At 34.8% G+C, this 13,372-nt stretch overlaps 1 protein-coding gene across 1 annotated transcript; it reads right to left on the bottom strand.

The window, feature by feature from the left end:
• Positions 1-918: 918 nt before the first annotated feature.
• LOC135205313 (phosphoglucomutase-1-like) lies at positions 919-12,395 on the bottom strand. Its single transcript, XM_064235744.1, has 12 exons — positions 12,175-12,395; positions 9,639-9,785; positions 7,608-7,770; positions 6,155-6,273; positions 5,275-5,431; positions 4,917-5,009; positions 4,237-4,334; positions 3,730-3,884; positions 2,434-2,544; positions 2,137-2,277; positions 1,768-1,951; positions 919-1,057 (listed from the first exon to the last, which is right to left on the bottom strand). The coding sequence occupies exons 1-12, from the start codon at positions 12,268-12,270 to the stop codon at positions 965-967; spliced, it is 1,557 nt and encodes a 518-aa protein (XP_064091814.1). The 5' UTR covers positions 12,271-12,395; the 3' UTR covers positions 919-964.
• Between the last annotated feature and the right edge of the window lie 977 nt (positions 12,396-13,372).

Consider the following 13,372-nt stretch of genomic DNA (forward strand, 5'->3'; position numbering starts at 1 on the left):
CAAAAGCAATATAGTTAACTGTATTTTCAGTATATGCTATTGCTGCATTATTATATACAGTATTGGAATGTTATGGAATACATTTTGTTCAAAGGCCACATGCTCCTTTAGCACTAAATGAAAATTGAGAGCAATGTGGTTTTACGGTGAAACAGGAGGAAAACTTCACAGTTGCACCTAGAAACAATTGTTAGGAGAAGTAAGAAAGATGGAAACATGCAGTAATTATACTGTATTCTTTACTCACAAAATTACCAATTATTTTCAACAAATGCAAAAGCACATAAAATATTTAAAATGTGCCCGTGGATAATTCCAATTCTGCAACTGTATGATGTGATGGCCCAACAAATTTCTTATATTGATAGCTTTACCTAAATTTACCATGCATGTGTATTAACTGCAAAATATAAATTGTATCAGTCTATTCAAATTCTAATAATTATGACATTTGAACAAAAAATGCTACTTCCAATATTCGCTAGTTGGCAAGGTTTGCCAATCACATACAGTAATTTGCACATTCAATTATTATGTCTGTAACAAAATGGTTAATTACTTTAGATTAATCCAATTCATGATTTAATACTATACACAGAAAACAACCCTCTGAAATTAAGCTAATATGAAGGTCTAAAAAAGACCTTGGTACATGTGTGGTAATTTCTGCTTTAACAAATTATAATTTGTATCTTAATTTAGTCAAAGCTTTGTGCCAATAAAATTGCACAAAATTGTACAGTACAATTCTTCCTCTACAAGTAACTGAAATGCTTTGGTCGGTAATGTTTATCTAATTCTTCATTACAATGTTAATTTCTGTGAGTTAACAGGAGAAAAGATGGATAAAACATCTACAAAATTAATGTTACCTGTACTTTTTATTCTGGAAGTTTTACAAAAGGGTATAAGGTCTTACCTGAGCATCTTTGTTGCCATAGGTGCTTGGTCCGACTCGTAGCTTTCAATGGTACAGCCGGACAGTTGCACCAGAACTGCCTGTGCCGCTTAACCTGAAAACGACTCTGGACCCATCACTCATCAAGATCCGCACCCCCTGAAATCAAATGAACATTGTAGTGTCCGGCTTCATTATTATTCATTATTCAGAAGATGAAACCTATTTATATGGAACAATCCCTCAGGGGCCACTGTCTTGAAATTCATGCTTCCAAAGAATATGGTGCTCATTGGGAAGTAGAGAGATAAAAGGGAAAGAAAAGAGAGCCCACTTAAAAAAAACTAATTAAAAATTTACAATTGAGAATTAATTGATAATCACCAATTACTTGGGTACTTTTGGCCATTCAGTGCTTCAGTTGGAGTGCTGGGGCAGCAAGATAGACAGATCCAGAAGGTAAAGGAGATAAAATATAGTACAAGGATTTAATGGCAAACCTGGAATAAAACCCACAGCTGCACTAAAAAGTAATAGTTTGAGAAGTTGGACAGTGACTGAAGGTGTTGCAGCCAGGGAAGAAAAGGATGGTACAAACCCCCTTTAGCAATGAATGCAGTGCACCACGTAATGTGCACGGACAGCACTCTCCCTCCTACAGGGGCTGCTACAAAGTTGTTTATCCTGACTAAAATACCACAACCAACTGAGCAATAGGGAGGGCTGTGCAGAAAGTAACAGGTGAATCAATGAAACAAAAAAACCGGATAAATCTCCTGAAGGCTTTTACTTTATAGAGAGGAAAAACATGGCTGTCTTGATCATTGCAACACAAAACCCTATTCAATGAGGAACACGCTAATTCTTACCTGCTTTTTGGCAACAGCCCCATCAATAGGGTCTGTGTATTCGAAGTTGTCCACTTTGGCAACCTTGTAAGTCTTGTTTCCATGTGACAGCTCCTTTCCAATCATGGACGAATCATTTGACAGAGCATCCAGTTCTGCCATCATGGCATTGCAAGGGTCTGCTTCACAATTCTCATAATCGTATCTGCAAACAGATAAACATAGTTTAAAATGTTTTGCAGTGGATTCTTATTAATTTACTATTATTATTAGTTTTTATCAGTTATCGAGTAGTTAAAGTTACATTTCTAGATTAAGGCAATACCTATTACTTTGGTACTCTTATTTATACAGTAGTTTGTCACACGTACATACAAGTATAGTACGTACCTTGTGAAGAAGTTTCGTCCATAAGTCTGCCAGTGATTGTGCAAAGCCTTCTCTACGGTTGTCTTCTTAACTGCAAGGATTGAGAGCCATGCTAATACTGCCCAGATGCCGTCCTTCTCTCGGATATGGTCACTTCCCGTTCTGGTATAATAGTTGGCATTATTACCCAATACTATTAACAGGTTAACTTTAACAGCATCAAAATTAAAGCATTTACGGAAATTAATTTTTAATTTGAAATAGGTTTACTCAACTGTCAAATTTAGTGAACAAAAAACATTTTAAAATACTAATTACCCAAAACTTTCTTCACCACAAATTGAGAGTCTGCCAGCATCCATCAGATTTCCAAAGTACTTCCAACCAGTTGGAACTTCAAAGACCTCTACGTTCTTCTTTGCTGCTACTCTGAAAGCAGGGAAAAAATACTCGGGTCACTTGCCAAGAGGGTGTTGTTTAACCAACAATTTGGATCTTTGCACAATTAACATATAAATATTCTTAAAACCATATTTTTTAAATTCCTTAATAATTACATTCTTGATCATGTTTATATGACTAATCAGAGGTCTAATCATACTACACTTAATGAGACAATTTTCATACCATCAAAAATCTTACCTCACAGGATTTTTTTATTTTTAAAAGGTGAAAATATCAGGAGAGAAAACTTTAGAGAAGTTGGACAGCAAAAATTAACATAAGCAGTACATATTAATTATTAATTTAAATACTTTAGCTGAACAACACCACTGCCTTAACATGGATGCTTCTCATAGGGCTGACCAAAAAGATTTGTTGATACAGACGAAATCCTACTTACAAACGAGTTGCGTTTCAGACGGCCGTTTGTATGTTGAACTGTTTCTAGCTGGTTAGTATACTCTTTATGCCCATCTAAGTACAGTGTGATATAAAATCAATACAGTACTGTGCATTCTTTCATCCTAAAACACAGTACACTGTAGGCATTACTGTATGTACAGAACAGGCGCAAAAAACAATTTTAATTACAGGTGGCAAAGGGGAGCCCTTCGAACACAATTTTAATCTGCGGTCCCATTTGTTTGAACTTCTGAATGTTTGTAAGTTGAATGTTCATAAGTAGGGTGGTGTCTGTATATATTGAATTATTAACCCCATACAGAAAAAAGTCTGACAAAAAATATTTATGATCTTCATTTTCAATAAATTAGAACACCTTATTTTTTAACAAGTGGATAAACTGAAATTGTTGATTATGTTTTCAACATCAAGGATTTATTTTTGCAAAATTGATTTACGTTGTTAATTGGAAACTTAGCAATTATATCAATAGACACCCAATTATGGTTCACTGTAAGTATTATCCTTTTTCTGCATTCATGCTGTCACTCACCAAACACCCAAGAGTCAAAGGTTCAACCAATTTGAAGACAGGATAACATTACTTCAATGCAGCATTCTTTTCAGAATGAGTTACACCAAAACCCAACAGTACGTTTCATCTTTTTCAATTTATGGCCAATTTCATTATTTCACTTAATGGTGATGGGTACTACGGTGAAGCTTAAAACTGTACATAACTTCATGCACAACGAAGTCTTTAGGTACCTATCAATGGAGCAGCCGGTGGGCATGCTGCGGGCAAGGCCTTTTACACCATTCTTCTTGAAGTATGGAATGCAATCCGTGTTATCAGCAATGACAGCTACGGAATCGGAGGGCGTCACGAAGAAAGCTTTGTGTCCCAAAATCATATTACGATCCTGGAAAACAAAGCAAATATAGTAAAAATAACTAATAATGAGTCTTCAATTAGACTAATAATTCATCTGGTCTCTTGAATTGGAACTAGACAGGACATGTGAGTTCATTCAGTGTTGGAAATAATGTTGAAAATTTTTAAGAGGGAGGAAAGTAGGATGTAACAAGAGAGAATGCGTACGAACAGAGACACAGCAAAAAGAATGAAGGATTTACAGCTAAAGGCCAAAGGAAACCTGCAAAAAAACCTTAAGTAATGCCTACAGTGCACCACATGAAGTGCACTGATGGTACCACCCCCTACAGGGCCTATCTTTGTGCGGGTAAAAAATTCAATTCTCTTCACATACTTACACCATCTCCATCAAAAGCTGCGCCAAAACCATAATCCCCAGCTTTTAAAGCATTCACCAAGTCTGCTGCATAGGTAAGGTTTGGATCTGGATGGTGACCTGCAGACAAGAAAGGTAACAATTAGTGGAAGTACAAAACTTTATCATGAAATTAAAGGCTACAAGAAAACCCGTCTTACATGTAATGCAGCGTGGAAGACAAGAAGTATGTATCCTCTTGTATGAAGCAAGATATATATAAATTGATCTTTATGATATTCTGCAGGAACATTTGTTCAACATATCTCTACTGAAAATTATACAGAGATGTATCTAAATTTGTCAACTGCCAGAAGAAAATTACAACAGTACTACTTCAACCTTAACCATTTTTGTGAAGTTCCGTGATCAATACCCAAAACTTTTACTTTCTGAATTTTTAAATCACAATCATCATCAAACTATTCTAAGGCGAACAGAACTAGCATTTAAACAATCTCAGATTCAGATTAATCTGGCAGAAGACCACAGAAGAAACTGTCAGGCAACTAAAACAAAATGGGTGATACAATAATCAAAATATTGTACAACTCTCCCAAGATGGTCTAATTCATTACTGTGGGTCACTAAAAATGCTCTTTCATTGGTAAATTATAATTTTACAGTTCAAAGCCGCATAATATAAACACCGAAATACAGTACCTCCAAAGTCCTCAAGTGGGACAATGTTCACGGCACAGTCTTCGCTCGCTCCAAGTTCTTCAAGGAAAATTCGTCTGACATATGGACCAGTGACTGGAAAGAGGACAATCACAAACCTTAATATGTTCACACAAAAAGGAATGTTATTTTTAGCACAAAAGTGAATGTTATTTTCTATGCTGAAAGACACAATATCTAATTAAGCTGAAAATAAATGAATCTGAAATTGCCCTTCATGAGGAAATTATCATGAAATAAAATAGAGAACAGTCATGCGTATGGTTTGCATCATTCAGCAAATGTCTATTATGAACTACTAGAAAGTAGAAAGTACTGTAATGTCAACGAAGATTCTTACCACCATGCATAGCATTGATGAGAACTTTAAGAGGTGGCTGACCACCTGCTCCATGAAGCAGATCTTTGATGGCTCCAAAGTCAAAGATTTCTTTCATATACTCCACATAATCTTTGACAGAATCAACTATTTCTACTGTGAATGGATTACCATCAACCTGTCAAATATGCAATCAATCAACTTGCAGTCAAATACCCACTAAGAGAGGAGAGAAAATCAAATTACTAGCCTCTCAAAAGACCCTTTAAAAGTCAAGTTTTTAGATGCACTGATAAAAATTACAGAAAACTCTTGAATGTGTTTTTCCAATAAATATGAATTTATTATTATTATTATTATTAGACATGAAACAGGCACTAAGTCCATTACCTAACTGAGAAAGCTACAGCAGAATACTGTTCATTGTCTATGTAAAAGAAGATACAAGACAGAGAAATACATTAAAACTTAGTACATGAAAAGACAGAATAAACAAGCCCAGTTTGACACACGACACCAATGGACAGAGACAAATAAGCGATCTCATTTCATGAATCTATGCATGATGCTTTACTATTGCATCAAGTATGACAAGAATCCTTTCAATCATGTAGGATTAGTTATGATGGAAAATATATATGACATAAGAAAGACAGGCAAATGAGTGGAGGGAAAAATGAGTCTACCCCAGACTTTATTGGCAGATGACCAAATGTGAATACTACTCAACATAAATGGTGTAACAGTAAACGTAAAATCACATTTGACAAAGGGACATGGTACATACTTAAGAATAGTATCAAAGCCTTTTTTGAACTTAAGAGCATTTGTATCCCAAACATTGTCAAGATGACTACCATAGTTATGGTACTTAAAAAGCAACACAGGACCCGTTACTCACAGTGTATTCCTGGGTGCCGATCTTGGAAATGTCACACTGGAGATCTGGGCATATTTTGTACTCGCTGATAGACTGGGAAAGACCATATATCTTATTTGTAACACCATCGGGTGCAGGACCTGCAATATACCAGTGATTTTCTTTACCAACTTGCCTTTTATACAAATGTCAGGTTTAACTATTCAACACATGATTTAAGTACATACTACTGCATAACCAGAAAAAGATGAAAAATCTTGTGACAAATGGTTGAGCTGTTAGGGTAATAAAGCAATCTTAGATACTAAAAACAGGGTACTGTGTCAGCAATATTTCTTTTTAAAGTGATTTCATAGGTGACAAAGAAGAATACTAAAACAAAGTTCCTTCCCTATATTGGCAAAGTTTATCAGCAGTGACTTTTCACCCATTCCCTCTTCCTGTTGGGGACTTAACTATAGAACTTTCTATATTTCTGGCTTCTTTAAATCTATCAAAATGTAATAACATAATCAATTCATATATGGAAAAATTTTTAAATTCACCATAAATATTTTCTGAACACAAACGTGATTTTGTATATTACACACGCACAGAGCTTTACTAGTGAGGAACAAACCACAATATATTGAATTCCATACGCAATAACTTTGTACCCTCCCAAATCACATCACAGATAAGCAGACACTACATGCAATGGCCAAATGGTACAGAAAGGCTTAGGGATTGGCTGAACCCTAAAAGTACAGTTATTTTTTTAGCTAATTGTGTGATTCTATGAACCTTATTCAGAGGTCTGGTATAATACCTACTTTACTCAAAACTCCTCTAAATGTTGCAGTAAAGACTGGCAAAGATAACTTAAGACTCTCCAACAAAGGTCGACAAAGAAAAAGTTTTCATTCGTTATTTGTTTCTTCAAAAATAAGGTAAGAAACCTAGCCAATTCTTTTTTAAGGTAAATAAATTAAGAATGGTTTCTTAAAAAAATTTCCCTACAGAGTATAATGACAGTAGACAATCTCAAAGCTCTGGTTATCATAATTACACTAAGTATTGTCATAAATTGGATTAATGAGACCATCATACCACATCTCTAGACACCCATAAGTATTGCCTAAATAATTTATTTTTTTTATAAAAGGTGAAGATTAAAGTAGGGTTACGTTTAGTAAGGGAGTTGGACAGCAAGGTAAAGGACACGAAAAGGAACTTTAGCATGATCTATGAGTGGAACCTTTTTATGGGCTACAGTTTTGTTACTCTCAAAAATACTTTGTGTCCAATTTACATAATACAATGACTGTTAGTGTCATCAACTGATCTGAGGTATCCACTGATCTCCTGCTGCCTTTTATTTATTTCTTAATCCATCCTAACCTAAAACGCTGTCTCAAAATCAGGGGTGACTCAACAGCAACAGACTAATAGTGCAAAATATCTTTAAAAAAATGAAACCCTGTGAATTCCTCACCTCCATTGGAGATATTAAATTTGATGCCGAAGTCGGCATTAGGGCCACCGGGGTTGTGGCTGGCTGTAAGAACGATTCCTCCGGCAGTTTTGTACTTGCGGATGATGCAGGACACACACGGGGTCGAGAGGATGCCATCCTGACCTACTAACAGTTTACGTACCTAAATCAGGGAAGTGAATATGCAAGTTAAATCTAAGGTTAATTCCGCATAAATCTCTACCATTTAATTCAAAAGGAACAGTACTCAGAGATGATTAACTTTGACCAATTCACAATTTTGTGAAAAACAACAATCTTTTGTTTAAATGACAAACTTCAAATCCATAAATGTACTGAACTGCCCATTGACAATTTGTGTATATACAGTAGAGTATACTATATCAAGGAGGAGGGCTGATAGTAGAGTTAATGTCTAAACCTTAAAAAAATAATTCTTAAACACTTGATTGATACAAGCATCAATAGGCCACAAAATCCATCTACAATCTACTCTATAAATATATAGTACCAGTAATGGATCTGACAAAAGATTATTCTTATAAGAAACAAAATGTTACTGAATTATTGATTAAACTGTAACAGTCCTTAACATATTTCAAAAAGCAAATTGTGAATGCATCTCAAAAACCTTTGCAAATAATTTCATAATTCAATCTTAAAAACATTACAGAATATGCCATAGCAACAGCATTGTCACATTCATTTCTTTCCTTAGGATATTTTCCTAAAGGTGAGATTTTCCTTTAAAACCTACAAACCAGGTGTGTACTGCATATCAAAAGAAAGTGCTTTAATCAAAGCAATCTTCCCTGAGCTTGTGAATCAAGCATAAACTAGTGAAGCTCACATACAAATTGGTACAGTAGAGTAATCATGGAACTTCAACAAAACAAAATAATGTCCCCTCTGTACAGGAGCAATTAATCAGTAAATCTAAAGATGTAATTATACGCAAAAGCTCATCTGGCTCTGTCACAATTTGTCAAACGCATAAAATGTCATCCCGAACCAATCAAAATACTTATTTACTCACTGAAATAGTGTACCTCAAGCATACAATAAAAACAATCCTGCATTAGTCATGCATGGTACTGTGTAGATTTACAAAGCAGTGGATATATTTGCAGCAAAGAGGAGTATTTGAATAAAGCAACAGTAAAGCCCTATAAATACTTGAGCTACGAGGAACGATGTGATCTGTCTGAAAACCAGTGTATTATTAATAAAACCTAAGCTGCAACCCTAATTAGAAAACCATAGTGCAGCAAGTCTAAGGGCCCCAATAGGAAGTAACCTATTGCAGATAAGGAAACTGAGAAGTATAGAACAAACTATAAGTGATAATTAACAAACAAAAACAAATGATAAAAAAATTATAAGTAACAAAGTACATTAAATTAGAGAAATAAACTACATGAGAGACACAAGTCAGCTTGCTCAAGAAAAATAGCATCTGCACCTTGTTTGAACAACCTAGTCTACAATTTGGTAACATGAATAAAGCCTCTTGGAAACTGTTTCTAAACCTTAAGAAGAAAAGGAGAGAATGTCTGAACAAAAGGCACATCTACTAGTAAATCTTGGAAGAGCCGAATGCAATGGATGATGAAAACTGTATGACAAAACCAAAGATGAAGGATAACAATTTTTTACAGAACTCTTAGATTTTTTATAGGACCAAAGTACTGAAGACTCAACAGGGAAATGAGTACTGAAAACATGGATGAGTAACAGGATTAAAACTTCCTCATGAGAGGTAGCTATCCCCTGTTCTCTTAAGCTAAGTACTGGAAACCATTTACAGCTGGGTCAACTGAATGGGCAGTGAGTGAGAACAAACTCCCAGACCTCTAGTGCATCAGCTCCGTGTTCTACCACTGAACCATGCTGTCCTTTCCATGTAAGTAATCTACGTATGTATATTTGAATGACTTGTAAATAATGCAAGAATCATTCCCAGAAATTATAAGTAGTAGCCAAACAATTCAAGTCTAGCATGAAAAAATATGAAAAAATTAAGATTCTTACGCCATTAGCTGCACACATTTTGATAATGATGGCCACCGCTTCTTTTCCGAAGAATCGCCCGTCACCTCCAACGACCAGTGTGCTCCCATGCAAAGCTCCTTCCATTGCACTTAGGATACATTGCACAAAGTTTTCTGTGTAGTTCTCCTGCAAAGATATTTAATCATAAATCTTCTACTGTGGCAAAAAATCACTGTATATTGAAAAAATACATAATTTTCCCATTTGTTATGTCAAAGCTTGTGTGGAATTTACAGATATGATACAAACTTTAATGGCTTTTTTTTTTATAAGAGGCGACAATTCCAAGAGTAAGATGCAGGTACTAGCAGAATATATTACGTTCTCTTCTTGAAAATAAAGCTACTATTTTACATTTCAAATGTTTAATTTTATCATAACGTAAAATAGTTTTATCCAAGTTATTTTCAATACCAATAAATCATTTACACATACACTGTAACACACTTTCTAATTGTTTTCGAAGGTAATATCATTCGATCTTGAACATCAAAGGACATCCTTTCTCTGTGTCCTTCCTGCGGTCTCATAAATACAAACTAAATATAGCATGACAGCTGGCAGGGATGAGGGCTTCTAAGTAACAAGTTAGTAACCAAGGTCAAACTAAGGTGACAAATTTCAGGGAGCAATACTCATGTTGAAAAAATGTCAGGCACAACTTCATTTATAGTAACCTTAATTTTTCTTTCAAACTTGGCACCTTTCCAATGTGGGGCCACTTCATACTAAACTCTTTCAATAATTATTCACTCTGACTGGTTGCAATAGTTATCTCTTATGATAAAATATCTTTTTTGTTGTTGTTGTTCTTGGGCCTTCCCACAACATAATAAATATCACATGATCACTACATCTTCGATAATTTTTTTTTTGCTACAGATACAATGTTACATCCACTGGCTCCAGCCAGTATAATCTTTCAACAGGATAAACTATCAACAAACTACCATTCTCCATTAAAAAAAGCATTTTGGAATGAAGCTGAAATCAGTTCTTAATAAAAATGCAGTATTTGTATACATATATGGTCACAGAACTGTGATCAAGGTATTGACCTATTCCAAAAGCATAAGAACTTTAAGTATGTCTAGTACACACAAATTAATGTTCACATTTACCTGAAATCTTTAGCAAAAAACCTGTTCCAGTGCTATTATTATCAATTTTCTTTTTTTTTATTTGGGAAGAATGAAAATAGTAAATTAAACGGGAATATTGCTAGATGATCATTGTTGCAATCTATTAGACCATTGTTGCAATATACAAAAAATAAAGCCCAATGTCTTCAACATGAAGATGGAGTACAGAAATTTTTCTACATGTAAAAAACATTTACTTTTATCTTCTAGGAGGATTCTTTCAGAAAACAAATATGAGAAAACATGAAAAATGTACCACTTCAAAATAAACATTTTAATGGGAATGTGGGAGGAAAACACTGTAAACTTATAAATGAACTAGAAACTAAGCAGATCCTCCTCAAAACGAAATCTATAGGTATTAACCAATAAAAAACCCAGTATACTTTAAACCATAATTGCATTTGGGACTTGAAAATATAATTTTCTTTTGTTTCATGTGAGCTTTGAACGTTTCTGATGTTTGTTTTACTCGCAAACGATTACTTTTAGAGATACTGTACCTCACCCTTATATCTACAATTCAGGGGACCACAGGGGGGGTGGGAGCAGGGCTTATGGGTGGGGAAAAAAATAAGTGAAATATAACGAAGAAAAAATAAGTGAAATACAAAGACCTTCAACCTTTTGATAGTTCTCATTCTGGTTAGGGTAAGATCATGGAATGTTTCCAAGCAGATATCACGCATTTGTTGGGTAATTTGCTAATGAAACGAACATCAAAACACAACCAAATTATATTTTCCAGTCATAAACGTGGCAATGGTTTAAAAGTGAAATTTGAACTATATTTCTACTGTGTAGTACCAAAGGGTAGATCTAGGTAATAGTGGTGAGTCTGGGATTTCTTTGACCAACCATTCCTAATAAATCCTACAGGAACCTACAAAAACCTACCAGGATGGAGCTACATAGCAGTAATAAAAAAAATAGAATAAAAATTAAATAAAAACTAGCCTCTAGATTTTTGTGCCATTTTCAGTCTTACTATACCTAGTAGCACAAATAGTTTCTGTGGACATTTTACAGGGAATAGTATTCTAATACGTTTAATGATGCACATACACAAACACCGATACCTATAGAATACCTATAGATGACGTTTCGTATTCCCTATGTGTAATATGGATAGGTAGGTAGGTTAGTAGCTATCCACGTCTAGGTAAAGTATCCTAAGTCACAATTAGCTACCTACTACTACTAGTATACACCCGTCTTTAGAATATAAAGCAAATATTGTACCTGAAATAGATTTATTATCCTAAGCAATAATAATAGAAAAACAGTATGGAAGGAAATAACAATGAAACAATAAAATAAACAAAACACTCGAGTAACAATCAGTGACCAACGTTACCGGCAAACCCACTGACCTGCTGAAATACTTTGACAGCCTTCCGCAGCCCACTGGTACCAGGTTTTTGTCCCTCGAAGGCTTTGGTTGACTTCGTCACGCCTGTCAGGGTCATCTTTCAGAGGCTGGGGGTTAACCGTTAAATTATAACACGGCGGAACTTGGAAGGGACAACTCACTTTACCCTTAGTGGCAACAGGAGATGTGAGGACCTGAATGTTACTACGGTCAACCAGACAGCTGATTCTTGTGTTCGAATGGTATCGATTGGCTTGGGATGGGATCCTTTTGTTTATTTTTTGACGACTGTAGAGTTATTTAGTTAATTACGTGTGTGAAATAAAAGTATTAGTTTGTAAATATGTATTATAATTTTATTACAGTGTAATTATTCTATCATATTCAATCTAAACTTAGTATGACACTTAGTAAAACGTTCGAACACTATCCTGAAGAGTGGCAGCAAATATTTGTCCGTAAACTCTTTTAAAGTCTTTAACTTCATAAAGTATCTATTTATGGCATATTTATTAATCATTTATGATATAATTAGTGACAATATTAAATTTAAATTATTATTTACCACAAATATCAATAAGTCTGATATCGAAAGAGCTATAAATTCAGAATAAAACCACCCTTGGACACCTACTATCCGAACACTTGGAAGGTCGACGCCCAAGGTCAATGAAGACGAGTCAAGGAATAATTGATTAAATAATTTCTCGCCCACCGCCTTAATTTTTATATATAACGAACTGAATGGCCACTGACGAAAGGAACAGACACCATACAATAAGAAAACAATATGATCCCTGCGTGACATTTCTACGTTTTGAAAATATTGCTCAAATCATTCAAAAGCTCTGCGTCAGAGACAAATCACTTGCCAGTTTGTACCCTTATCTCTTCATAGCTTAGTTATTTGCCATTTTATGGTTACCGTAAACTGGCAAGGTTAAGTACTGGAAGTTTAATCTACGATAATTGTTTGTTTGCCAGTAGAACATGTAATTGTTTGCGACTATCAGCAACTTGAACTTGGTTAAGAGCAAGCTCCCCACACTTTTGCTGATCATGCGCGATTTATATCGCCTGAAGATATTTATCTTCAACGATATGTATATGGATGTTTCATTAATAGGGTAACAGCCATAAATTTGCATAATACGGTATTATTTAAAAATAGGCCTGCGTAATGATACTGACAAAGTTAT

The sequence above is a fragment of the Macrobrachium nipponense genome, chromosome 49 (assembly GCF_015104395.2).
Source record: "Macrobrachium nipponense isolate FS-2020 chromosome 49, ASM1510439v2, whole genome shotgun sequence".
Lineage (NCBI taxonomy): Eukaryota > Metazoa > Arthropoda > Malacostraca > Decapoda > Palaemonidae > Macrobrachium > Macrobrachium nipponense.